Source organism: Vicia villosa, linkage group LG1 (assembly GCF_029867415.1).
Source record: "Vicia villosa cultivar HV-30 ecotype Madison, WI linkage group LG1, Vvil1.0, whole genome shotgun sequence".
NCBI classification, from domain to species: domain Eukaryota; kingdom Viridiplantae; phylum Streptophyta; class Magnoliopsida; order Fabales; family Fabaceae; genus Vicia; species Vicia villosa.
Genome location: NC_081180.1, coordinates 77977953 through 78004182, shown reverse-complemented (window position 1 = coordinate 78004182; position 26230 = coordinate 77977953). Strand labels below are relative to the sequence as shown.

At 35.7% G+C, this 26230-nt stretch overlaps 3 protein-coding genes across 3 annotated transcripts; all 3 read right to left on the bottom strand.

Annotated features, from left to right (window-relative positions):
* Positions 1-11289: 11289 nt before the first annotated feature.
* LOC131646668 (uncharacterized) lies at positions 11290-12042 on the bottom strand. The gene has a single exon (XM_058916653.1). The coding sequence runs from the start codon at positions 12040-12042 to the stop codon at positions 11290-11292; it is 753 nt and encodes a 250-aa protein (XP_058772636.1).
* A 9037-nt stretch (positions 12043-21079) lies between these two features.
* On the bottom strand, positions 21080-23921 carry LOC131642882 (LEAF RUST 10 DISEASE-RESISTANCE LOCUS RECEPTOR-LIKE PROTEIN KINASE-like 2.4). The gene is made up of 3 exons (XM_058913051.1): positions 22984-23921; positions 22784-22834; positions 21080-22698 (listed from the first exon to the last, which is right to left on the bottom strand). The coding sequence occupies exons 1-3, from the start codon at positions 23759-23761 to the stop codon at positions 21584-21586; spliced, it is 1944 nt and encodes a 647-aa protein (XP_058769034.1). The 5' UTR covers positions 23762-23921; the 3' UTR covers positions 21080-21583.
* A 153-nt stretch (positions 23922-24074) lies between these two features.
* On the bottom strand, positions 24075-25948 carry LOC131646658 (LEAF RUST 10 DISEASE-RESISTANCE LOCUS RECEPTOR-LIKE PROTEIN KINASE-like 2.1). Its single transcript, XM_058916644.1, has 3 exons — positions 25378-25948; positions 25261-25296; positions 24075-24944 (listed from the first exon to the last, which is right to left on the bottom strand). The coding sequence occupies exons 1-3, from the start codon at positions 25946-25948 to the stop codon at positions 24091-24093; spliced, it is 1461 nt and encodes a 486-aa protein (XP_058772627.1). The 3' UTR covers positions 24075-24090.
* Between the last annotated feature and the right edge of the window lie 282 nt (positions 25949-26230).

The window sequence follows — 26230 nt, the reverse complement described above, 5'->3', positions numbered from 1 at the left end:
TGTTCAGGAAACCGGCCGCACTGAGAAGAGTACAATTCAAATTCGGCAACATAATCCTCAACAGATCCCGTTTGCTTCAACTCCTTGAGCTCTTCAAACGGATTTTCCAAGCGACCACCTCCGAAACGAACCATCATTGCCGCCGTTAAATTCTCCCACGACAGATCCTCCGTCGAATCACGCCAAAGATTAAACCAATGGATCGTTGGGCCTTCCATGCTCAGTTTCGTCAATTGAATACGAACCTCTGGTGAAATGTTTTGAACCTCGAAATAAGTTTCAGCACGCGTAATCCATGCCACTGGATCCTCACCAGTGAAAGCAGGTAATTCCACCTTCTTTGCTGCTAAGCGAAATTCATCCAACGGCGACGTCACCATTGTTCCGCTACTGAGAGGGGTTTCTCGATTCGCTAAAGCACGTTGAATTTCCTCTGCGATCACAGCACACAAACCAGACACACCTTGCTCGATATTGCTCATACGTTCCTCCAAAGCAGTGAGTCTTTCAGTCATTCTGGTGTTCATGAACTAAGTAGGTCGGACCAATTGATAGAGCAGAGATATAATGTTTAATAATATTGAAATATTCAATAGAAAGGTAACACCAGAGCAAAGCTCCTCAGTGACAAATTCACTGCCAAACCCTAAGGGTGATCAAAATAATAGTCTGCCGTCAAATTCCCTTACAATCCTATTTATTTAGGAATATGCTAACTAACTGCCAGCTAGGCAGTGATACCTATTTCATGTTTTCTTTCTTTTTATTTCTTACATAAACTCTCCATTCTTTGGGCCTAACATTATTCACGCCCACTAACACCTCCCCTTCATTATCAATGGTCTCAGCCTCCTTCCTATCATATCTCCATTACAAACAACAAAGATTGGAGTCATGCTCTTTCACAAGATGCATTACAGGATGAAATACATTGAACTTCCCAAGATGATGGGGTCACCGTTGTTTGCTTCTTGGAGCACCATAAAAATGGAAACTTAAACAACTTGAACATATATTCCATTGTCCTTCTTATTTCAACTTTGTTTTCACACCAATTCGAGTCACAAACAACTAGAAACTTATCCCTTTGTCTATTAGGAATAAAAAATAAGATGCTTTGGTCTATTGAGCCTTAAGATATCTCATGATGGTCATGACTACTAACATATTTGATAGTTTAGGTTCCTACATAAATCCTCTCACCATAATCAAACTATATTATATATCATGTTTGGAATTTTAAGCATGCCTCAAACATCTCACCATTGTCTTTCAATTTTCATCTCTACTTAATTCAGAATTTGCTTCTATAGGATTAGTTGTTGAGTTCAACTTCATCAAATTAAATCTGTTCAAGATATCAATTATGTACTTTATTTGGTGCATTAGCAAGACTTTTATAATTACAATAACTTCAAATCCAAGAAAGTAACTTCGGTCTCCAAATTCAATCAAATCAAATTTAGTGTTCATGCTGAAATTGAGACTCTTATTTCTACTTCTCTTCTCTTTTTTATCATTCACTTGCTTCATCTCATTTTATTTCTATTTTCTAACATAAATCATTTTAAGTCTAAGCATTTTTTATAAACCAGTTTGTGAAACCTGAATATCACAATTCACCCCCCCTCTTGTGTTTGGAGTCACTTGGTCAAAAAGTTGTATCAGAGTCTAACTCATGTTATAAGACTGGTCATCTCAGAAAATAGAAATGACTTCAAACAATTCACTAAAGAGATTCTCATTCTTCAATAGAGAATGCTATGCTTTGTGGAAAGAGATGATGATAATCTTTATAGAAGGGGTGGATTATCATTAGGAGTGAGAATAGGCTGCGTCGAATTAAGATTTTCCTAGCTTGAATCTGACCTACTAAAAAAATCAAAACATAAACCTGACATGTAGTTTATCATAGATTTAATTTTAGGCTTAAGTCTAGCCTTTTCGACTGCCTGATTGGCCTATTAGACTACTTAAAAATCTACTTTATTTGAAGTAAATGAGAAATTCAACAAATGTTAAATAGTCTAACGAATTAAAAGATCAATGAGACTAAATGTTTGTTTTCATTGACTCATTTGAGTTTACCTACTACCATAAGTTTTGTGATACTATTTTTTTAGAGAACTTATGAAAATAACTTATGACAACAGCTTATGACATTGTTCATAAAGTTTTTTCAACTTATTTTCATAAGTTCTTCACGATAACTAAGCTTTTATGTTTGTATTTTAATTCATCGTACAAAATACAATTTAATAATAGTAAAGTTATCCAAATTTATTTAAATATGTCGGCTTGATAGACTTAAAATGCTTTTTTTTCTGGTCTGCGACCTAGCTTTTTAGCTAAATAGGTTTATAAAAAATATGACTTGGTCCGAGTCTGTATAGGCTAGGCCATAAACCCCTTTTAGTTGGTCTGCCATATTCCCAATTCTAATTATCATATCTGAACTTCTATAAATAATTGTTCTTTTGTCCCACACATCTAGTTGATGGTGTTGTGGATAACAAAGATAGAGATATTTGGACCTAAAAGGAAAAGGAAAAAATGTATAATAGTTTGAAAGCAAAAGCATCACTATCGCTTTGAGTATTGATGAGTTCATGTGTATTTCTTAGTCTCAATCTACAAAAAATGTGGGACACCGTCCAAGTTATCCATGAAGATACTACCAAGATAAAAGGGTTAGGAAGAACATGTGTCTTATTTTTTTTGGAAATGGTCCCTAAATGTTAAAATCCTTTTAGTGTTAGTCCCTAAAATTAAAATCCGCAGGAAAATTCGAAGGAAAATACGCAAGAAACCTGCAGATTTTCCTGCGGATTTTTACTTTAGGGACTAAAATCAAAATAAATCTAACATTTGAGGACTTTATCCTCAAAAACAAAAATACAGGGACGAAAAACAAAAAACACGCCAACTTAAAGGAAATAAAAGACTATTTAAGCCGTAAAAAAATTTAAAATGAAGATTTAATTTTAAAAGTTCTTATATGCTTAAATTGTAGTTGGTAACCTAAAGTCATTGCGTTTTATGAATATCAACAAAGATGAAGAAGGTCAGAAAAGACTTTTGGTTAAAGTTGAATTCTATCAACTGGGGGAGAAGTATGGTCCTATGTGCTGCTTATATGTGCAGTTATGTGCTTATATCTCCACCTTTATTAAGTAACCGACTCCTTTTATATGAGTTACTATTGGGTTCTGTATGTTACTTAATTTTATTCCTCTCCTGGTTTTCCGCCTTTTTGATAATAACAAAAGGGGAGAAGTATACTCTCAGGGGAAATAGATCATACTCTCATTAAAGCATACATCCTTGAGATGTGACAACTCTTCAAAGGATTCCTAACGATGACATTTGAACAAGAAAGAGAAATCACAAGTCTCATTAAGAAAAATGTTTTAAGTTAGAGTTGAAAGTGATAGACAAATTTTAATCGAGAAAACACATTGAAAGATATGAAGTTTTGATCTTGACACTATGAACTTGAAGATGTGAAAGTTATGAAAGCTCGTCTGATCTTGCACTTAGTATTTTATCTTGTTTTTTATCAGTTTTGTGAGATATTGGATCGAACTCTAGTATGGCCGAAGGGTAGCTTCTTGGTTCGACAGGGTTAAGCATGATGTCGAAGGTTGTTCACATGCTTGTGTCGAAGATGCTAGGGTTGTTAGCATGTTAAATTAGGTTTTAGTGTTTAAACCCTAATTTGTTAAGTTAGCTTGTTTATTAAGTTGGCTTGTGTAATGGGCCTTGTGGAAAAAGCCCATTAGTTAGTATGTTAGGTTTTATTATAAATAGCATACTAGTCTCTCATCATTGCTAAGCTGCAAATCCTAATTTAGGGTGAGAGAGGTTATTTGTTATTCTTGTAAACTTGTAATCTTGTTTTAAGAGAAAGTGAAAGAATAGCAGTTATAACCAATTCTTGTGTTCTTATTCTCTTCCCTAATTCCCTATTATACTTTGTTATTGGTATCGTCTTTCACAACAAATTGGTGCGGTGAGCGTGGGGAAGATGCCGTCAACAAAGTATGAGATTGAAAAGTTCACCGGAGTGAATGATTTCGGTCTGTGGCGCTTGAAGATGAAAGCCCTACTGGTTCAGCAGGGTTATTTGGAAGCGTTGAAGGGAGAGGCAGCCATGAATGCTGCATTAACGGCAGCGGAGAAGACGACTATGATTGAGAAGGCACACAGCGCAATTTTGTTGAGCCTTGGTGATAAGGTTCTCAGGCAGGTATCAAAGGAGACGACGGCATCAGGGTTATGGGTGAAACTTGAAAGTTTGTACATGACCAAATCGCTGGTAAATCGACTCTACCTGAAGCAAGCTTTGTATTCATTCAAGATGATTGAAGACAAAGTATTGGCTGAGCAGTTGGATATGTTCAACAAGCTGATTCTTGATCTTGAAAATATTGATGTGAAAATCGATGATGAAGATCAAGCGCTGTTACTATTGTGTTCTTTGCCTCGATCACATGCTCACTTCAAAGAAACTCTCTTGTATGGAAGGGAGTCCCTGACGTTTGAAGAAGTTCAATCAGCCTTGTACTCTAAGGACTTGAATGAACGAAAGGAGTATAAACCTTCGACTGTTGGCGAAGGTTTGGCCGTTAAAGGAAAACTCTTACGAAAGGATGGTAAGTTCGACAAGAAGAAAGGCAAAAGCCAGTCGAAGACTTACAGTGGCGAAGCATCTGGCATTCGATGCTACCATTGTAAGAAAGAGGGTCACACAAGAAAGGTGTGCCCTGAACGCTTGAAATATCATGGAGGTAAGGATAATGGCAACGCTGCCATTGTTCAAGATGATTTCGAATCATCTGATGTTCTTGTGGTTTCAAGCAGTGACTCTAAGAAGGAGTGGATTATGGATTCAGGTTGCACTTGGCACATGACTCCAAACAAAGACTTGTTCGAGGAATTATGTGATCAAGATGGTGGATCAGTATTGCTGGGAAACAACAAGGCTTGCAAGATTGCAGGTATTGGATCTGTGAGATTCAAGCTCCATGATGAGTCAATAAGGTTGTTGACTGAAGTCAGGTATGTTCCTGATTTGAAGAGAAATTTGCTTTCTCTTGGTGAATTCGACAAGAAAGGATATGTTTTCCAAGGAGAGAAAAGCATCCTAAGAGTCATGAAGGGGTCGAAGGAAGTCTTGAGAGGCGTGAAGAAACAAGGCTTGTATACCTTTGAGGCTGAAGTTGTAAGTGGTTCGACAAATGTTGTATTCACGAAACCTTTGTCGAAGACAGAAATCTGGCACATGAGATTGGGCCATGTCAGTGAAAGGGGTCTGGTCGAATTAGGGAAACAAAATCTGCTTGGTGGAGACAAAATCGAAAAGCTGAAGTTTTGTGAACCCTGTGTACTTGGAAAATCTTGCAGAGTGAAGTTCAACAAAGGCAAACAAAGAACACATGGATCCCTTGATTACATCCATGCTGATCTTTGGGGGCCTGCAAGGTGTCCATCACATTCAGGAGCAAGGTATTTTCTATCCATAGTAGATGATTATTCCAGAAAATTATGGGTATTCATCCAGAAGACTAAGGATGAAACTTTTGAGAATTTCAAAAGTTGGAAGACTCTGGTTGAAAATCAGACTGGCAGAAAGGTCAAGAGGTTGAGAACCGACAATGGCCTTGAATTTTGCAATGAGGCATTCGACAGTTTTTGTGCTGCCTCTGGTATTGCAAGGCATAGAACTACTGCAGGTACTCCACAACAAAATGGTTTGGCTGAAAGGTTTAATCGAACTATTTTGGAGAGAGTCAGATGCATGTTGACTAGTGCGGGGTTAACAAAGGTGTTCTGGGCTGAGGCTGTTTCGACAGCAACATATCTGATAAACAGATGTCCTTCGACAGCGTTAGATATGAAGACACCTGAAGAAGTTTGGTCGGGACATTCACCAGATCTCGACAAACTGAGAGTATTTGGCTGCGTAGCCTATGCTCACATTAGGCAAGACAAGGTCGAACCTAGAGCTCTGAAATGCATGTTCATGGGATACCCTGAAGGAGTCAAAGCTTATAGGCTATGGTGCCTAGAGCCAGGTCACAGGAGGTGTATCACCAGTCGAGATGTAGTTTTTAATGAAGCTAAAATGGCTTTTAAGAAAACTGATGATGTTGGTCGAAGTACAGAAACATCTGACGAAGAGCTGGAACAGGTAGAGATTCCTGTTGAGGTGGAGCATTTTGATGCTGAATTGCATATCCCAGATGAAGTCGAAGAAGAAGCAGAAGATGCTGAAGTTGAGGAAACTGACGATGACTACCTATTGTCGAGAGATAGGTCGAGAAGAGTCATCAAGCTACCTCAAAGACTTGGATATGCAGATCTTATAGCTTATGCCTTAATCTCTGCAAGTGAGGTTCTAGACGAAGAACCTAGAGACTATAAGGAAGTTATGAGGAGTCGAAATAAGACTGAATGGCTGAAGGCCATGGATGATGAGATGAAATCTCTTCATGATAATCATACTTGGGAACTGATCAAGAAACCTGTTGGGGCAAGGTTAGTCAGCTGTAAATGGATTTTCAAAGTTAAGGAAGGAATTGAAGGAGTGACGTCGAAAAGATACAAGGCAAGGTTAGTTGCAAGGGGTTTCACTCAGAAAGAAGGTGTCGACTTCAATGATGTGTTTTCTCCTGTTGTGAAGCATAGGTCCATTTGAATGTTGCTTGCCATGGTGGCACAGTTCGATCTTGAACTGGAACAGATGGATGTGAAGACTGCGTTCTTGTATGGTGATCTAGATGAAACGATCCTGATGAGGCAACCTGAAGGGTATGTCGAAAAGGGGAAGGAAGATTATGTGTGCAAGTTAAAGAGATCTTTGTATGGGCTGAAACAATCTCCTCGACAGTGGAATAGGAGATTCGACAAGTTCATGGCACGCATAAGTTTCATTAGAAGTCAGTTCGACCATTGCGTTTACTTCAGATTTCGACCTGGTAATTCATTTGTTATTTTGTTACTTTATGTGGATGATATTCTCATAGCAAGCAACAATGTTGAAGATGTGATGAGGGTGAAGGCTGAACTCAATAAGGAGTTCGATATGAAGGATCTGGGAGCTGCTTCCAGGATTCTTGGAATTGACATTCGAAGAGATAGAAAGAAGTCGAAGTTATGTCTATCTCAAGAGGCATATCTACGGAAGATTCTTGAAAAGTTTGGTATGTCGAATTCGAAGCCAGTTGTGACTCCAACAAACCCTCAATTCAAGCTGAGTGTTGATCAGTGTCCCAGTACTGATGTCGAAATAGCCTATATGAATAGCATCCCATATGCTAATATAGTTGGTTCTTTGATGTATGCTATGGTCTGTACTAGACCCGACATAGCTTACGCAGTCAGTCTTGTAAGCAGGTACATGGCGAATCCTGAAAAGGCTCACTGGCAAGCATTGAAGTGGATTTTAAGGTACATAAATGGGTCTCTGAATAGAGTCCTAATTTATGGTGGAGCCTTGGGTGAAGATAGTAAAACAGTAATAGAAGGATATGTCGACTCTGATTATGCAGGTTGTATGGATTCTAGAAAGTCTATTTCTGGATATGTTTTCACTATGTTTGGCACAGCAATTAGTTGGAAAGCAACTCTTCAGAAGGTTGTTGCTCTATCAACCACTGAAGCGGAATATATTGCTCTCACTGAAGCTGTGAAAGAAGCATTGTGGCTTGAAGGTTTTGCAAAGGAGCTGAAACTTCAAGGTCGAAGTATCACTGTTAAATGTGATAGTCAGAGTGCAATACACCTGTCGAAGAATTCAGCCTATCATGAGCGAACTAAGCACATTGATGTGAGGCTGCATTTCGTCAGAGGAGTAATCGAGCGTGGAGAAGTCCAAGTGCTGAAGGTTTCGACTGAAGATAATGTTGCTGATATGATCACCAAGACATTGCCGAGTTGCAAGTTTTTCCACTGTATGCAGTTGATAAAGCTGCATGAAGAAAGCTAGTGTGTTCCCTTGATGTTGTAGAGTTAGATCCAAGGTGGAGATTTGTGAGATATTGGATCGAACTCTAGTATGGCCGAAGGGTAGCTTCTTGGTTCGACAGGGTTAAGCATGATGTCGAAGGTTGTTCACATGCTTGTGTCGAAGATGCTAGGGTTGTTAGCATGTTAAATTAGGTTTTAGTGTTTAAACCCTAATTTGTTAAGTTAGCTTGTTTATTAAGTTGGCTTGTGTAATGGGCCTTCTGGAAAAAGCCCATTAGTTAGTATGTTAGGTTTTATTATAAATAGCATACTAGTCTCTCATCATTGCTAAGCTGCAAATCCTAATTTAGGGTGAGAGAGGTTATTTGTTATTCTTGTAAACTTGTAATCTTGTTTTAAGAGAAAGTGAAAGAATAGCAGTTATAACCAATTCTTGTGTTCTTATTCTCTTCCCTAATTCCCTATTATACTTTGTTATTGGTATCGTCTTTCACAACAAGTTTATTATAAATGAAACAAGAGTAGGTCTTGACGTACTAAGACAATGCGCGCACACACACACAAAATCATTTCAAATATCTCATCTTTTCGACAAAACTTCTTAAAACCAATATGGGAAAGTGCTTAAACGAACAAGAATTTTTTTGATCAATTAGGAATGAAAAACACACGGTTTAATCAATTAAACCTTGCTTCTAATCAATTAAAATAATGTGAAACATCAAATAATCAATTAAGAAGGCTTTTATGTCGAAATTAAAATTTTTCTTTATAAGCAAAGCTAATCGATTCTTACATGGTTTTAATCTATTAAAATATTGAAAAAAAAACTTGTGGATTGTTGCCTTTTTAGCTAGATTTTTTTCTTAAAAAAGGAGTTTTTTCCTCATTTTAAAATACACTAGTTGTATGAATAAAAAATCTCTCATCTTTCTATCTCTCATTCTTTTATAAAGTTATTTTTCACTAGAAGTTACATTAGTGTCAAGGGAGTGAAATTTATCATATGAGAGTTGTGTTGTATTGGTGTTGTCATATAATTGTTTATTCAAGAGCGTAGTTCTCTTGTGATACTTTTTAATATATTTGAAGATTGCGAGCTAAACCTGTAAAAAAAATTGGTTTAATGTTATTGAGTTGAGCCTGTGAAAAAGCTCTAGTTATTTGTTGAAGGTTATTGAGTGAAGTCTGTGTAAAAGCTATTGGTTATTTGTGAAAGGCTTTTGGTATGGCCCTATGCAAAAGCTTAAGTTGTTTTTAAGGGTTTTTTGGGATGATCCTATGAAAAATATCAGTGTTTTTTTTAGTAAAAATATCAAAGAAAAACTCTTAGAGACTAGAGTAGGCTGAACCAAAATATTTTTGTGATGTAATTTTTTTACCCCTTTCCCTTTTATTTTTGTTACTTATTTTTATTCCACTACTTATTTCTCTGTCCCTTTTATTTTCGATTATTTTGTTGCCTCCTCCCTGTTTATTTTTATCTTCTAACATAACTCATTTTAAATTAAAGTGTTTTTATAAACCGATTTTTAAAATCTTGATATCACAATTCACAAATCTCATGTGTTTGTAGGTCAACAAGTTATTCATGTTGAGAACATACAACATACCATAGATGAGTGCTTGACTTCCTTGCTTATCTTTGATCAACACATCGCAAACCCCTTCAAATGGGAATTTTATGTTATTATCATATCTTATTTTTGACTTTGTTGAATTATCAAAATGACAAGCCATTCTCGATGACTCATCTTTAGATTTGAATGGTTTGTGTCTAAGTACCAACCATCTATACTTCTAAGTTAATCATTTAATGTTTACATCAAGAGGAAAAAGTCTGATTGTGAGTTACTCTCACCCTAATCCATGGGTTCCTGTCTGCATTTTCCTTATTTCGTGGGACACACTTTCCCTAACACTCCTTACAAAGTATCCAAATCTTTGAAAATTATAGCATTGAGTACTATTTTTATTCATTGGTTTCTTCTTATTTATTTCTTGATGAGCACTATGGTTTCTTGAATAAGATATAGGTTAATCATTTTTCTCGGGTATTGTTCTTGAGATCCTCCTCTCTTGGATATTCCATTTCCCTCCAACTTTTAACCATCACCATTCTTAGTTGTTTGAGCGTTCATATCCTACTCAGTCACATATTCTTTTATTCTTTCAAGCACTCTTTGTTTGTGTGCTTCCGAAAACACTGCAATTCCTCAACCTTCATGATTGATAAATCTTTTGATTTTTTTAGTTTACATTGCAATAGAATAAAATTTGGAGAAGAGAGTCTACATCATCTTGTTCACTTTGGTTTGATAAGAAATAATTTGGAAGAGCTTTACATTTGATTAGTGATATGTATAATCATATAGAAATATCCATCAAATTTCTCATTGTTCTTCATCTACAAATTTTCTTCTTAAAGTTTGTAAACAAACATTTTTGAATTTGTCGTCACCAACACGGCATTTCTCAAGAATGTATCAAGGATTCATAGATGAAGTATCCTGCTCAATTTTCTTCTTCAATACATTATGTGTCGTGATTTGTATATCTAATGCATTATTGACAAAATATTGCATTCTCGTTTGCACTATTTCCATCACATAATGGAATCTAAAGGCCGCCTATATTCTTTTGCTCCATCTATCCTAATTATTGTTGCAAGGAACTGGTAACTTCCCACTAAAACCACTTCAAAAATTCTTCAAAATATTTGTCATGGTCACTCAATAAACAAGTAGAATGAACACCAAATCTTAAACATGCACCTTAAGAATCAAAAAGCTTGACTCTCTAGACAATACTGGCTAGAACTACATTAACACGCATAGAAAAGAAAGAGAGAAATTGAATATATGATGTGTCTATTGGACATTATCATTAATGATCATAGATTATTATTTACTCACCACTAATTCAGCTTATAAGGTGCTAATCAAGCCCAAAAGAACTTAATCAACTTAAGTAATTGAATTATATTTTAAAGTATATATTAACAAGTTCTTGAAATTGTTATTTTTTTAATATGCAATTTGTGTTAGGCTTGAGGGGAGCACATCCTCAAAATCCAAGCTTTCACCACTAGACCACACACACGCACACATTCTTAAAAATGTTAATTTGCAAAATCTATACTTAAAGAATTAATTTAAAAAAATGATTGAACTGTTTATTAAAGAAAATAATTGAAAAAATTGTAAATTATATTTAATTTCTACATACCTGTTGTAACTATTAGAAGGGTCTTATTAGATTTCCCTGCCAAATAAAACAACATAAGTGTTGATATGAAATGGACTAATCGGAGAGATCTTAAATTTGTAAATTGAAAATTGCGGTGGTACCTTGGTGACAGTAAAATTGGCCTTTGGTATCAAGACGACATTGACCGCCATCAAGATCATGACAAGTAGAACAATCTTGAGAAACTTGTAATTTGATTGCAACATCAGCAATTAAGAAGTAAAAAAGATCTTCTGGATCAACACGTGGAACTTCATATTTAGTTGGAAGCTCCACCTTTGAACATCCTTTGAGATGACTAGAGTTGAAAGTGGTGGAATCAGTTACAACCACAATAGTTTCATTACTGGCATACGGGTTTACACAAATTGAAGTATTATCAGAAACAGAAGAATAGTACTGTTGAAGATCAGCTGTGTTGTTCATGTTGCTACATCCGAAAACGGTTACATAATTTTGTAAACGAGATGAAACCAAAGGCGTGTTGACAGTAAACATAGAATTGAAGTTGAGAATGTTGCAGCTTTTCTGTTGCAATAAATCGTGGAGTTGGTCATCTCGAATTGTGATTGTGAAGGGTTCGATTTCGAGTATATCGAACCATCTATTGTTATTTTGAATGCTTTTTGTGGATTGTGGTTCGGGGTCATCGCAACCGTGTATGGTTAACATGCCACAGTTTGGGTGTTGTGGGGTTGTAAAAGGAAACTGGATTTGTCCGAGATGTCCACAGTTAATTGAAGGGGGACAGTTAGCTGATGCTAGTAGCAGTTGAATTATAATGAAGAATGAAAACAAGAAGAGACTTTGTTGTGAGGCCATGGTGTGTGAGTAAGGAATAGGAATAGTGTCTCTGTTGAATATGACTTATCAAAATTAACTAGTAACAAACCCGTGCATACGCACGGGTTCTGGTCTGATACGCGCATTTATTTACATAATATATTTATTTTAAATAGAATATTTAAAATGAAAAAATATTTAGATCAATAATAAATTTTTCGTATATCAAAATATTTAGATCAATAAATTTTTTTCCTCTTATATCATTCTTGGATCATAAATATTTGAATCATAAATATCATCTTTCTTATATATAAATATGTAGACAAAAATATATTTTTTCCCGTATTCAAATATTATTTATGTTTAGGTATCATTTACAAAAATATTTGGATAAATTGTAACTTTTTGTATATAAAAATATTAAATTTTTTATGGATCTAAATACCATTTTTCGTATTTAAAAATATTTAGATCAATAATAATTTTTTTCCATATACAAATATTATTTTTGTTTAGGTATCATTTATAAAAATATTTGAATGAATAGTAAATTTATGTATAAAAAAATATTTAGATCAATAATAGATTTTTTCCCGTATATCATTTTTGAATAAATTTTTTTTGGATCAAAAATTCCATTTTTCGTATATAAAAATATTTAGATCAATAATAGATTTTTTCCGTATTTAAATATTATTTATGTTCAGTATCATTTACAAAAATATCTGAATCAATAGTAAATTTTTTTATATAAAAATATTTAAATCAATAATAGACTTTTTCCCGTATACCATTTTTGAATTAAAATTTTTGGATCATAAGTACCATTTTTCATATAGAAAAATATTTAGATCAATAAAAAAAATTTCCCGTAGACAAATATTATTTATGTTTATGTATCGTTTACTAAAATATCTGAATCAATAGTAAATTTTTGTATATAAAAATATTTAGATCATTAATAGATTTTTTTCCGTATACCATTTTTGAATTAAATTTTTTTGGATTATAAATACTATTTTTCATATAGAAAAATATTTAGGTCAATTATAGATTTTTTCCCGTATACAATATTATTTATGTTTAGGTATCGTTTATAAATATATCTGGATCAATAGTAAATTTTTGTATATAAAAATATTTAGATCATTAATAGATTTTTTCCCGTATACCATTTTTGAATTAAATTTTTTTGGATCATAAATACTATTTTTCATATAGAAAAATATTTAGGTCAATTATAGATTTTTTCCCGTAAACAATATTATTTATGTTTAGGTATTCTTTATAAATATGTTTGGATCAATAATAAATTTTTGTATATAAAAATATTTAGATCATTAATAGACTTTTTCCCGTATACCATTTTTGAATTAAATTTTTTTGGATCATAAATACTATTTTTCATATAGAAAAATATTTAGGTCAATTATAGATTTTTTCCCGTATACAATATTATTTATGTTTAGGTATCGTTTATAAATATATCTGGATCAATAGTAAATGTTCGTATATAAAAATATTTAGATTAATAATAAATTTTTTCCCGCATATCATTTTTGAATTAAAATTTTTGGGATCATAAACACCATTTTTCATATAGAAAAATATTTAGATCAATTATAGATTTTTCCCGTATACAAATATTATTTATGTTTAGGTAATGTTTACAAAAATATCTATATCAATAGTAAATTTTCGTATATAAAAATATTTAGATCAATAATAGATTTTTTTCCCGTATACCATTTTTGAATAAATTTTTTCGGATCATAAATATCATTTTCCGTATATAAAATATTTAAATCAATAATAAATTTTTTCCGTATACAAATAATATTTTTGTTTCGATATCATTTATAAAAATATTTGAGTGAATAGTAAATTTTTGGATAAAAAATATTTAGATCAATAATAGATTTTTTCCTGTATACCATTTTTGAATAATTTTTTTTAATCATAAATAATATTTTTCTTATATTTAAATTTTTGTGGATCATAAATTTTTTTTTTTTAAAGAGTAAATGAAGTATAGAGAGATTAGAGTAGAAAACTAAAAAGGTGAAGAGAGAGAAAGAATGGTGAAAATAAGTTATAATATAGTTGAATAAAATATTAAGATATAATGGACAATTGTGTGGATAGACCAAAAAACCAACAATTTTAATAGGTGTACAAAAAGTAAGGATGGGTAATTTTGTAAAAACCAGAGCCACTTATTTTCTTATATTATAGATTAAGGAAAGCATCATGGAGAGCAACAGAGGAGAATGGTCTTGTTAGATTAGATACAGCTTTTTTTACTAAATTGATAATTGGTTGATGTTATGAGCTGGCAAAATAATATTGTTCGAGAAAAAAAACAAATTTGAAGCAATCAAGGACAGATGGCAAATGATCCTAGTATTGTGGAACCAAAGAGAGGTAAGATGGTGCTAACAGAAAATATTTTTTGGGTCAGCAATCAGCATATATAATAAGGCACGGTGCAATGAGAAGGAGGCAGCAAGTGATACATTCTCTCCTCCTGTAGTGGCATTCCTTCTAAATGATTTCTTTTCGTTTACCATTAATTCTATAATGTTTTCATTTTCCAAAAAGAAATGGAATGACTTAATCAATTTTTCCATAGACATTTCCTTGGTACTTGTTGGAATTAATAAAGCTATAATTGAATTCAATTGTTTCTGTGTTCGTTACAATCTCTTCTAAGTATTGCTACCGTTGACAATGTCATGTTTTGACTTGGAATTGGTAATGTATCAATGGAGTCGTTCATATTAATGGAAGACTTTTCAAGAAACACTAATTTTGTAATTTTTTTTTCATTTTTTATACAATAATTGTTTGTGTTTATAGTCTTTATAGATGCAGTGCTTGCGGGCCTTCCAACCCCACCCTTATTTTATTTTATTTTTTGCAGACATGGTCATTGTTTTAAATCCAGAACAGCAACTATGTCTACCCCGCCCTACACTATTTTTTTGCGGGTCGGACATGCTCGTTTTTCACCCCTACCCCAAATCGGTGATTAAAGGGCCTCACCCGTTATTAGTAGCTAGCCACTCTTAGGGGCGAGGGAAACCCCATTACGTATACCTAGAAGCAGGGACGGGATACCAACCCTTGGCCAATAACAGAACCAAGTGACGTTTAATAAAACTTCAAGCACAATCTGAGAAAGATAAACTATCTCCCAAAGCATCAAACTCGAGATCTAGCACAAACATCATTACAAATTTAAAAAGAAGGTAAGTGTGTGTGTGTGTGTGTGTGTCTCTCTCTCTCTCATTTATGTGATTGAACGCTCATTTATCGGATTTGTCTCTCTTTTATAGAATGACTCGCCCATCTCTAGAGTAACTTGTTTGACGTGGGGGAATGAGAAAGTAATGTGTCTACTATATGTTGTAATGTGGAATGAGTCATGGAGAAGCTAACCACGCTCGCCTACATACCACCAGGAGATTAATTGTTCACTCTGTTGATACTTATAAATATAGTGTTAAGAATATTTGTATATAGAACAGTCCCACATCGACTATATTATGTAATTAGTTGTAATCTCTCTATATATAATAAAGTCTTCGTAGTGCTTTACAAGACACACGGTTTATTCAAATGCCTCTTAGTCTTTCGTATCTTAACATGGTATCTAGAGCCTACTAAGAGGAAATTCTTCGCCGTGTTTTACCCGGTTGACCTACTGTCTTCCGGTGAGAAATTTCCTTCTGCAAACCGTGTCATCACTCCGGTTTGCCTTTTTTTCGGCGACTATATTGATACTGTTCATCGCGCGTACTATTCATCGATGCGCACTGTTCATCGCCACGCACTGTTCATCGTCGTGGTACTGTTAATCGAACGGAACTGTTCATTGACGTGGTACTGTTCATCGGCGCGGTACTGTTCATCAAAAAAAATTGGCTCAGTTTTGTTCTCTGATCGCAGATCCGCTCTCGGTTTATTCTTCCGCCTCGCCAGAATCTACCCTCCAGTTCAAACAGCCTCGTTCTTGTTAACTTGAAGCTATGGGAGACTGTTACTAAAGTTCTGCTGATCCCATGTGAAAAACTAACAGGATCAGCAAACTATAACATATGGGCTCGTGCTGTCGATATGTGGTTTCACGGTCAGGGATTTGAAGAGCACCTAACCACAAAATTGTCTGCCGTTGCAACCGACAAACTCGCTAAATGGAAGAAAACTGATGCCTCTCTGTGTACTGTGTTGTGGTTTTCCATAGCACCTAACCTCCAAGCTCAGTACCAAGCCTTCTCCACTTGTTATGAGGTATGGGAAAAGGCCAAGAAAGTCTTTCCCAACGACGTTCACTCTCTATACAGTGTCATCCACAAACTCAACACACTGACGTTGGAAAATATGGATGTGCAAGCTTATCTGAGTAAGCTTAATGCCTTGAAAGCAAGTTATGAAACCCTCATGCCTTACGCAAAAGATGCAACAGCTCATGCCGAACAGTAGAGTAAATATTTCATGGTCATGACACTTAAAAGACTACCATCAGAACTAGAATCCGTTCGTAACCAGATTTTATCAGGTACTATTGTTCCTAGCTATGATACAGTTAGTGAACAACTGTTGCGCTTGGCTACACCTCATGAGTTTGGTCTGGTTTCTCCTCTATCTATTGCTGCTCCAACACCAGGTGACACTGCCGCCCTTGCATCTCTTGGAAACAATCAAAATCGCCTTCGAGGAGGGTCATCCAACTCCAAACCTCGTCCTAAGTGTGACCATTGTAATCGGCTTGGGCATACTATCGACCGTTGCTGGAAGCTGCATGGCAGACCTCCACGTCAGGTAAATGCAGCTCAAATTGTTTATCCTGATACTATGCAGACTTCACCTTCACTTCAAAATCCTACGCCAAGCTACGACGATTTTCTCAGGTGGTGTAAGACTAATCAGAACTCTGGTTCCACGGCTTCGGTTGCACACATTGGTAATACATCTGTTTGCCTCTCTCAATCATCTCCTCTTGGTCTTTGGGTCCTCGATTCTGGTGCGTCTGATCATGTTACCGGTAATAAAGGTTTTTTCTCTTCCATCTCTACCTATGGTTTCTTACCTAGTATAAACGCCGCAAATGGTTCTCAAACCCAATCCCAAGGGATTGGTACTGTTCAAATCCTACCATCTCTCTCTATTGCTTCTGTCCTATATGTACCTAATTTTCCGTATAATTTACTGTCAGTCAGTTGTTTAACTCGTGCCCTTAATTGTTCTATCACCTTTACTAATAGTGTTGTTACTTTGCAGGATCGGAGTTCGGGGAAGACGATTGGCGTCGGATGTGAGTCTCAAGGCCTCTACTACTTCTATGCGTCATCCACCACAAGCTCTGCCACAGATTCTCCACTCATTATACATGCGCAGTTAGGTCATCCAGGTCTTCCCAAGCTCCAAAAGATGGTGTCCAGCTTATCTAAATTATCTAGTTTACATTGTGAGTTTTGTCAGTTAGGGAAACATACTCGTAGTCACTTTCCCAATCGAGTCAATAAACGGGCTGCGTCCCCTTTTGCTTTAGTTCACTCCGATGTTTGGGGTCCTTCGCGTACTGAGTCTAACTTTGGGTCTATGTATTTTGTCACTTTTATTGATGATTTTTCACGTTGCACGTGGCTATTTTTAATGAAGAACAGATCAGAATTGTTTTCTATTTTTGAAAAATTTTATCTAGAAATAAGAACCCAATTTGGCTTGTCTATCCGTACCTTAAGAAGTGACAATGCACGCGAATATTTATCTCAACAATTTCAAATTTTATGTCATCCAATGGTATTCTGCACCAAACATGTTGTCCTCATACACCTCAACAAAATGGGGTAGCCGAACGTAAAAATTGGCATCTCGTAGAAACCACTCGGACCCTACTTCTCCATGGTAATATTCCTCTCCGATTTTGGGGGGATGCGGTGCTCACAGCATGTTACCTCATTAATCGCATGCCCTCATCTGTCCTTAATAATAAAATCCCTCACTCAATCCTGTTTCCAAACTCTCCTCTTCACCCAATTCCTCCTCGAGTTTTCGGGTCTACGTGTTTTGTACACAATTTCTCCCCTGGTCTTGATAAACTATCAGCTCGATCACTAAAGTGTGTCTTTCTTGGTTATCATTGATCCCAAAAGGGATATCGTTGCTACTCACATACTCTACAACGATACCTCGTATCGGCCGATGTTACCTTCTTCGAGTCAATTCCATACTTCGAGTCCAGCCAAGTAACTCCGGAACCCCTTCAGGAAAGTACTCATACACCTCTTTCGGAAGTCTCATTTCCCCTTATCCCCCACCATTCTAGCCTTACGGTTGTCCCTCCCACTACTCGCCCATTTCAAACATATCAGCGTCGCCAACCCACTTTTGTCGTACCTATTCCTGAGGCAGTACCTGTCCCTGAGGTCATTACAGACTCTCCTCCGACGTCTTCGCCAACACCGGATCCGATCCCACAACCTGAGTCAGATCTTTCGATTGCTCTTCAAAAAGGTATACGTCAAACACGAAATCCTTCTCCACATTATATTGATTTATGTTATCATCGTCGTTCTCCTTTGCATTATACTTGCTTGTCTTCTTTGTCTTCTGTTTCTATTCCTAACACTCCAGGTAAAGCATTATCTCACCCTGAGTGGAGGCAAGCAATGATTGACGAAATGTGTGCTCTTCAAAGTAGTGGTACTTGGGAACTGGTTCATCTACCCCTTGGGAAATCGTTAGTAGGTTGTCGTTGGCTTTACGCAGTGAAGGTTGGTCCAGATGGTAAGATTGATCGTTTTAAAGCTCGTTTTGTAGCCAAAGGATACACTCAGATTTTTGGGTTGGATTATAGTGATACTTTCTCGCCTGTAGCCAAGATGGCATCTGTTCGACTTCTTCTAGCCATTGCAGCCATTCGACATTGGCCTCTTCATCAACTTGACATCAAAATGCCTTTTTACATGGTGATCTTGAAGAGGAAGTATATATGTAGCAACCATCTGGGTTTGTTGCTCAGGGGGAGTCCTCACAAATGGTTTGTAGGCTACACAGGTCTCTTTATGGTCTTAAACAGTCTCCGAGAGCTTGGTTTGGCATATTCAGCACTGTAGTACAACAGTTTAGTATGGTTCGTAGTGAAGCTGATCACTCTGTGTTTTATCGTCACTTTGCCCAAGGGTGTATCTATCTTATTGTATATGTGGATGATATTGTGATAACTGGCAATGATCGTCAAGGAATACTCCAGTTGAAACAACATCTCTCGAATCAATTTCAAACAAAAGATCTTGGGAATTGAGGTGGCCCAATCTAAAGATGGTTGGTGATATCCCAGCGGAAATATGTTATGGATATTTTGCAAGAAACAGGGTTGTTGAACGCTAAACCAGCTGATACTCCTATGGATCCAAGTGTCAAATTGCTACCCAATCAGGGGGAGCCTCTATCTGATCCAGGAAGGTATAGGAGATTGGTTGGAAAGTTGAATTATCTCACAGTCACTCGTACGGACATCTCTTTTGCAGTTAGTATGGTAAGCCAGTTCTTAAATTCTCCTTGCCAAGAACACATGGATGTTGTTGTCCAAATTCTGAGATACATCAAGTGTGCTCCAGGAAAAGGTCTCGTGTATGAAGATAAAGGACATACTCAGATAGTTGGATACTCTGATGTTGATTGGGCAAGGTCACCCATTGATAGACGATCCACTTCTGGGTATTGTGTACTTGTTGAAGGAAACCTTATATCCTGGAAAAGTAAGAAACAAAATGTAGTTGCAAGATTAAGTGCCGAGGCAGAGTATAGGGCCATGGCAAAGGCAACATGCGAACTCATTTGGTTAAAACAGTTACTCAAAGAACTTCAAATTGAAGAAGCAAGATCAATAACACTTATTTGTGATAATCAAGCTGCATTGCACATTGCTTCAAATCCAGTCTTCCATGAAAGAACCAAACATATTGAGATAGACTGTCACTTTGTCAGAGAGAAGATTGAATCAGGCGAAATTGTTACAAGTTTTGTCAACTCCAATGATCAATTAGCAGATGTATTTACAAAATCCCTGCGAAGTCCCAGAACTAATTATATATGTGGCAAGCTTGGTGCATTTGACTTATATGCTCAAGCTTGAGGGGGAGTGTTAATATTTGTAAATATAGTGTTAAGAATATTTGTATATAGAATAGTCCCACATCGATTATATTATGTAATTAGCTGTAATCTCTCTATATATAATAAAGTCTCCGTAGTGCTTTACAAGACACATGGTTTATTCAAATGCCTCTTAGTCTTTCGTATCTTAACACACTCCATATATTCTCGGAGGCTCTTGCTACTTCTAAGGGGCCTAGGATCCATGTCCAACTTAGTTATAAATACCCCAACCTTGAAGTTAATAAGATCAATCTCATTCTCACAAAGAAAACCGCATACATAGAGCTCGTCACCCCCTGCGTGCGCTAGCTCTCACTTACACAACATACGTAAAAACCTATGACAACCTTAATCATTAGGGGTTGTCAAATATTATACTTTTAAGCATGTACAATTGACACCCACCGTAGAGCCCGGTAAAACTGACCTGGGCCACCACAACTAAACTTTTCCAAATTTTCTCCCTCATGTTCCACCTTTCTGGCCATCATGGTGAAATCAGTCCAAATAAAAACCTTGCGTTTTTGGTAGATAAATGAAACCTTGTCTATACCCCCATTTTGTTTGGTAAATCACCCAAATAACATAATTAATGCCACAAATAATTCCAAAGAGACCTTATAAAATGAGATAAATAATTTACCGAGAAAATTTCAATATTTTAGCATGGAGGAAGTATAAATAAACTTCCTACTTGGGAATATATCAATAATAATTCTTTCCAAATCATCTTCATTATGCTCTCAAAATATTTATGAATATATCAATATATATAGCTTGGAATTAAATTCTGCCATCTTTTCTGCTTGCATTACCTAAGAATGCTTCTGATGTTATGTATCTAGCATTCTAACAGACTCTAATGGCTCACTTGAAAAATGGACTGGAGAGTTAGACAAAAAGGGTTTAGGTGGCATTTGCAACAGCTCTACTCCACCTTCAAGCATATCCACCACTTTGCTTATGTCGGGTCACGTGGAAACTCAGATTTACGCTAAAACATATCAATCAGGCAGTAAATTTCCTTACCGTTGTTCATCAATGACAATTTGAACCGACTCCTAGTCTTCAAGCCACTAAAAAAAACTAATCTGCAGAAAATCTTATAGAGCCACAACTGCTATAGAAAGAAAATGACAAGTAAATTAGAAGGGACTATTGAGGATAGCTTTTAGCCAGTTATGCCAGCTTAGATCTAAGAGCCAAATTTTCTGATAAAGGAGTTATATAAGAAATCAGTAGTAGACCTGTCATAAAATTTTCTCCGTAAATCACTCACTAGTAGCTATTAGCCATTAGTTGCAGAACAAGAAAATCAACACATTATATAACATTTTATTTATATGTGAATTATCCTGACATTCTATTTTAGTGTTACATACTGTTCATTGCATCAAAATATCCAAACAAATTACAATGTTTCAAATGATAAATGGGTTGGAGATGTTGAAGGAGAAGATAAAAAGGGTTTGGGTGGCATTTCCAACACTTGAAGGTTCCCTTCCAACATTTCCACCACTTTATGCATTGATGGTCGATTCAAAGGGTTGGTTTGTATGCACCATAAACTCACCACTGTCATTTTTCTTACCATTTCTTCATCAATCTCATTTTTAATACACTTTAATCCAAGATCCTGATTTAACTCAAGACGCTTGTAAATCCAGTGAGGAAAATATAATTCGCTAGAAAAGTCCACTTCAATCTTAATGTTCTTTCTTCGCCCGACCATCTCTAAAACCATCATTCCATAGCTGTAGACATCCGATTTATGTGACACCTCACCAAAATTTCTAGAAAACAACTCTGGAGCAATATATCCTGGTGTTCCTCTCGCACCAAATACGGATACTATACTTTCTTTTCTTGGACATATTTTAGCAAGTCCAAAATCAGAAATTTTTGGACAAAAATCATCATCTAGTAGTATATTATGAGGCTTTATGTCAAAATGTAAGATTCTAGTGTTGCAGCCTCTATGCAAGTACTCTAATCCACGAGAAACGCCAACTGCAATATCATACAATGTTTTGCAATTCAATTGGAGATCATCCTGCATTGGATTTTTATTTTCATATATGAACTTTTCAAGAGATCCATTAGGCATAAACTCGTATATTAGTGCCTTTTTAGAACCCTCCAAACAGAACCCCAAAAGTCTAACAACATTGACATGTGAAGTTCTACTGATACTAGCAACTTCATTAATGAAATCTTCACCATTACCTTTTGATTCACTCAGAATCTTCACTGCAACATCATGCTCATCATGTAATTTTCCTTTGTATACACTTCCGTACCCTCCTTGGCCTAATTTATTTTTGAAAGAATTAGTTATTTTTTTGATATCTGAATAACTGTACCTAGCAGCAGAAAGAGGTCCATGTTCCTTCAAAAACTTTTCAATAATTTGATGGGTTGGATTCTTCTTCTTAAACATACGAAATGTGGGAGGGCAGATCTTTTTTCCAAAGCAACAAAGTAAGACAATCAGCAAGGCAAATGCAACTCCAGCTACCAAGCCCACTAGACATTTTTGTTTGATAAAAACATTGAATTAGGAATTTCATTCATTAATTAATCATTAAGACATACAATATAATACATTTACCTATTGTCACTATATGCACCACCTGAGACTTCTCTGCAACTGCAACTGCAGCTGCAAGGGACAAAATGTAATATTATCAAAATATATCTAAAATATTTTAACAATGATTACCAAAATTTTAAAGTTTTAATCTATCTCTTTTCGATGAAAGTAAGAATTAAAAAGAGATTAACCTTTTGACAAAAGAAAAAAAGACAAACCTGGATCACATTTTCGTGCATGAACTCTATCGGCGCAGTAACATCTGAAACTGTATGCATCTGCATCAAACCCACACCTCCCTCCAGTACTGTTACATTCCCTGCAATCATTAGCTATCCAATTCAATCGAAACCCATTTCTCAGAGCCTCTTGAATGCTTCCTTTCACCCCATTTTCCACCCACGTGTAAACCACTTCATCCCTGCAATTCTTTGACACAAAGCTTGCATTTTTATCATCTCCATACAATGCTACAACCAAACTCGTTTTGTTTCCTGCAGAGCAACCAATTTTGTTCCTTTGCAGAGTTCTGGGTAGCTTCCATGAGTCACATCCGAAGAACAATCTCACTTCAGTTTGGTCATGTGCAAGATAGAATGTGTTATTAGGAAAACTGGGGTTTTGAGTAGGTGAAAGTGAAAGACAACCTTTTTTTGTGTCTGTTCTTGAAAACATAGGGTTGGACACTCTCAATGAATGGTTCTGATAGAAAATTTGGTTGATTGTATAAAAGGTGTTGGAAAGATTAAGGATTGGAAGACCAATAGTATTGTCACAAGTGAGACCAAAACCAGGGTAGCCGCAAAAGGGTTGTTGTGTTCCTTTGATGTAGAAAGGGTAGCTTATAGTTTGGTTGCCACATGTTTTGGGTTCACAAGCTTCAAAATATGGATCTACAGCATAGCATAGAGTGGTTGTGGTGAGGAAATAGAAGAGGGTGATGCAGTATGAATAAATTGGAGGAGAAGAGATAAACAAAGGGCTTTTTTTGTTCATTCTCTAGATGGAGAATTTCACCAAAAATTTACAACTCAACTGATTTTGTTGAACGATGCTATTTAGAAGATCTGTCTAAATATTTCGAAAAAATTAGTTTAAAGCTGTAGATGGTTGACTAACAGACTTGCTCAACTCAACCACCAAAGTCTAAGGAAAATGGCTAGTAATGTGTATAACCGTCAATTTTGATCACACTGGATTGATACAAACTGGATGTTGATATATACTGCTCATCCCAAAAATAAATGATCAAATTGACCAATTCACAATTGACATACTTGTCGGTCTTTTTCTCCCTCATCTAAAACACACTCTTGACATTAAAGCTATGAAGGATGAACTAAATGCTTAACTTTGGCATTTGACCGTTCAACATCAACCGTACTGTTATTGTGTTTTCCACCAACCATTTCTAAAACCATCATTTCATAGCTATATACATCAGACTTGTGAGAAACTGAACCGAAATTTCTAGAGAACACTTCAGGAGCAATGTATCCCGCAGTCCCTCTAGCACCCAATAAAGATATAATACTTTCTTTTCTCGCACATACTTTTGCAAGTCCAAAATCTGAAATTTTAGGACAAAAATCACCATCAAGCAATATATTATGAGGTTTTATATCAAAATGCAAGATTTTAGTATTGCAACCCTTGTGCAAATACTCTAATCCTCGAGCAACGCCTATTGCAATATTGTAGATAGTATTGCAACTCAATGGAAAACTTCGCTTTAGTGGATCTTTGTCTTCATTTATGAACTTTTCTAGTGATCCGTTAGGCAAGTAGTCATATATCAAAGCTCTTTTCGAACCTTCTAAACAGAATCGCAATAAACTAACGATATTAACATGAGATGTGACACTGATACTAGCAACCTCGTTAATGAATTCTTCACCGTTACCATTGGATTCACTTAATACCTTTACTGCCACGAGACTCCCATCTTGTAATTTTCCTTTGTATACACTTCCATATCCTCCGTGACCTAGTTTGTTTTTTAATGAATTTGTTGCTTTTTTTATATCTGTATAAGTGTATCTTTTAGCGGCTAGATGACCATGGTTTTTCAGAAACAATTCAATTATTTGGTATGGTGAGTTTTTGTTGCTGATAAAACGCCTTCTCAAGAACCAAGCCAATAAAGCTAGAACTCCAAGTACTCCAATAGAAGATGCAACTGCATAATTTATCAAGTAATTAATAATGTAGTGCAGAAAGTGTTGTTATACAGCACTAGTATATTGAGTATTTATGGGAAATGATCATTTCACGCTAATTTTCATTACACCACTCTTTTTTCTTACTGTTATAAGAAGTGAAAAGTTATTAAATTCAAGGTAGTTTTGTATTAGACACTAGTTGTATGATAAATAAGTAAGAAAGTAATTAGGATTATTATTATTATTATAAGATGTGTCTACTGGACACTACCATTAATGATCATAGATTATTATTAAAGAAAAAATTGAAAATTATATTTAATTTCTACATACCTGTTGTGACTATTAGAAGGGTCTTATTAGATTTCCCTGCCAAATAAAACAACATATAAGTGTTGATTTGAAATGGACTCGTAGGATAGATCTTAAATTTGTAAATTGCGGCTGTACCTTGGTGACAATAAAACTGTCCTTTGGTATCAAGACGACATTGACCTCCATCAAGATCATGACAAGTAGAACAATCTTGAGAAACTTGTAATTTGATTGCAACATCAGCAATTAAGAAGTAAAAAAGATCTTCTGGATCAACACGCGGAACTTCATATTTAGTTGGAAGCTCCACCTTTGAACATCCTTTGAGATGACTAGAGTTGAAAGTGGTGGAATCAGTTACAACCACAATAGTTTCATTACTGGCATACGGGTTTACACAGATAGAAGTATTATTAGAAACAGAAGAATAGTACTGTTGAAGATCAGTTGTGTTGTGGATGTTGCTACATCCGAAAACGGTTACATAATTTTGTAAACGAGATGAAACCAAAGGCGTGTTGACAGTAAACATAGAATTGAAGTTAAGAATTTTGCAGCTTTTCTGTTGCAATAAATCGTGGAGTTGGTCATCTCGAATTGTGATTGTGAAGGGTTCGATTTCGAGTATATTGAACCATCTATTGTTATTTTGAATACTTTTTGTGGATTGTGGTTCGGGGTCATCGCAACCGTGTATGGTTAACATGCCACAGTTTGGGTGTTGTGTGGTTGTAAAAGTGTGAGATTTTGGATCGAACTCTAGTATGGCCGAAGGGTAGCTTCTTGGTTCGACAGGGTTAAGCATGAAGTCGAAGGTTGTTCACATGCTTGTGTCGAAGATGCTAGGGTTGTTAGCATGTTAAATTAGGTTTTAGTGTTTAAACCCTAATTTGTTAAGTTAGCTTGTTTATTAAGTTGACTTGTGTAATGGGCCTTGTGGAAAAAGCCCATTAGTTAGTATGTTAGGTTTTATTATAAATAGCATACT

What these genes read in the sequence shown, in the direction of transcription:
- LOC131646668 (XM_058916653.1), bottom strand. Translation starts at nt 12,042, where the DNA reads ATGGCCTCACAACAAAGTCTCTTCTTGTTTTCATTCTTCATTATAATT.
- LOC131642882 (XM_058913051.1), bottom strand. Translation starts at nt 23,761, where the DNA reads ATGAACAAAAAAAGCCCTTTGTTTATCTCTTCTCCTCCAATTTATTCA. An exon ending in TGCACGAAAATGTGATCCAG is followed by an intron (nt 22,835 to 22,983) that starts GTTTGTCTTTTT and finishes TGTCCCTTGCAG; the next exon opens with CTGCAGTTGCAGTTGCAGAG. An exon ending in GGTGCATATAGTGACAATAG is followed by an intron (nt 22,699 to 22,783) that starts GTAAATGTATTA and finishes AAAAATGTCTAG; the next exon opens with TGGGCTTGGTAGCTGGAGTT.
- LOC131646658 (XM_058916644.1), bottom strand. Translation starts at nt 25,948, where the DNA reads ATGTTAACCATACACGGTTGCGATGACCCCGAACCACAATCCACAAAA. An exon ending in ACAGTTTTATTGTCACCAAG is followed by an intron (nt 25,297 to 25,377) that starts GTACAGCCGCAA and finishes TTTATTTGGCAG; the next exon opens with GGAAATCTAATAAGACCCTT. An exon ending in CCTTCTAATAGTCACAACAG is followed by an intron (nt 24,945 to 25,260) that starts GTATGTAGAAAT and finishes TAAATTATGCAG; the next exon opens with TTGCATCTTCTATTGGAGTA.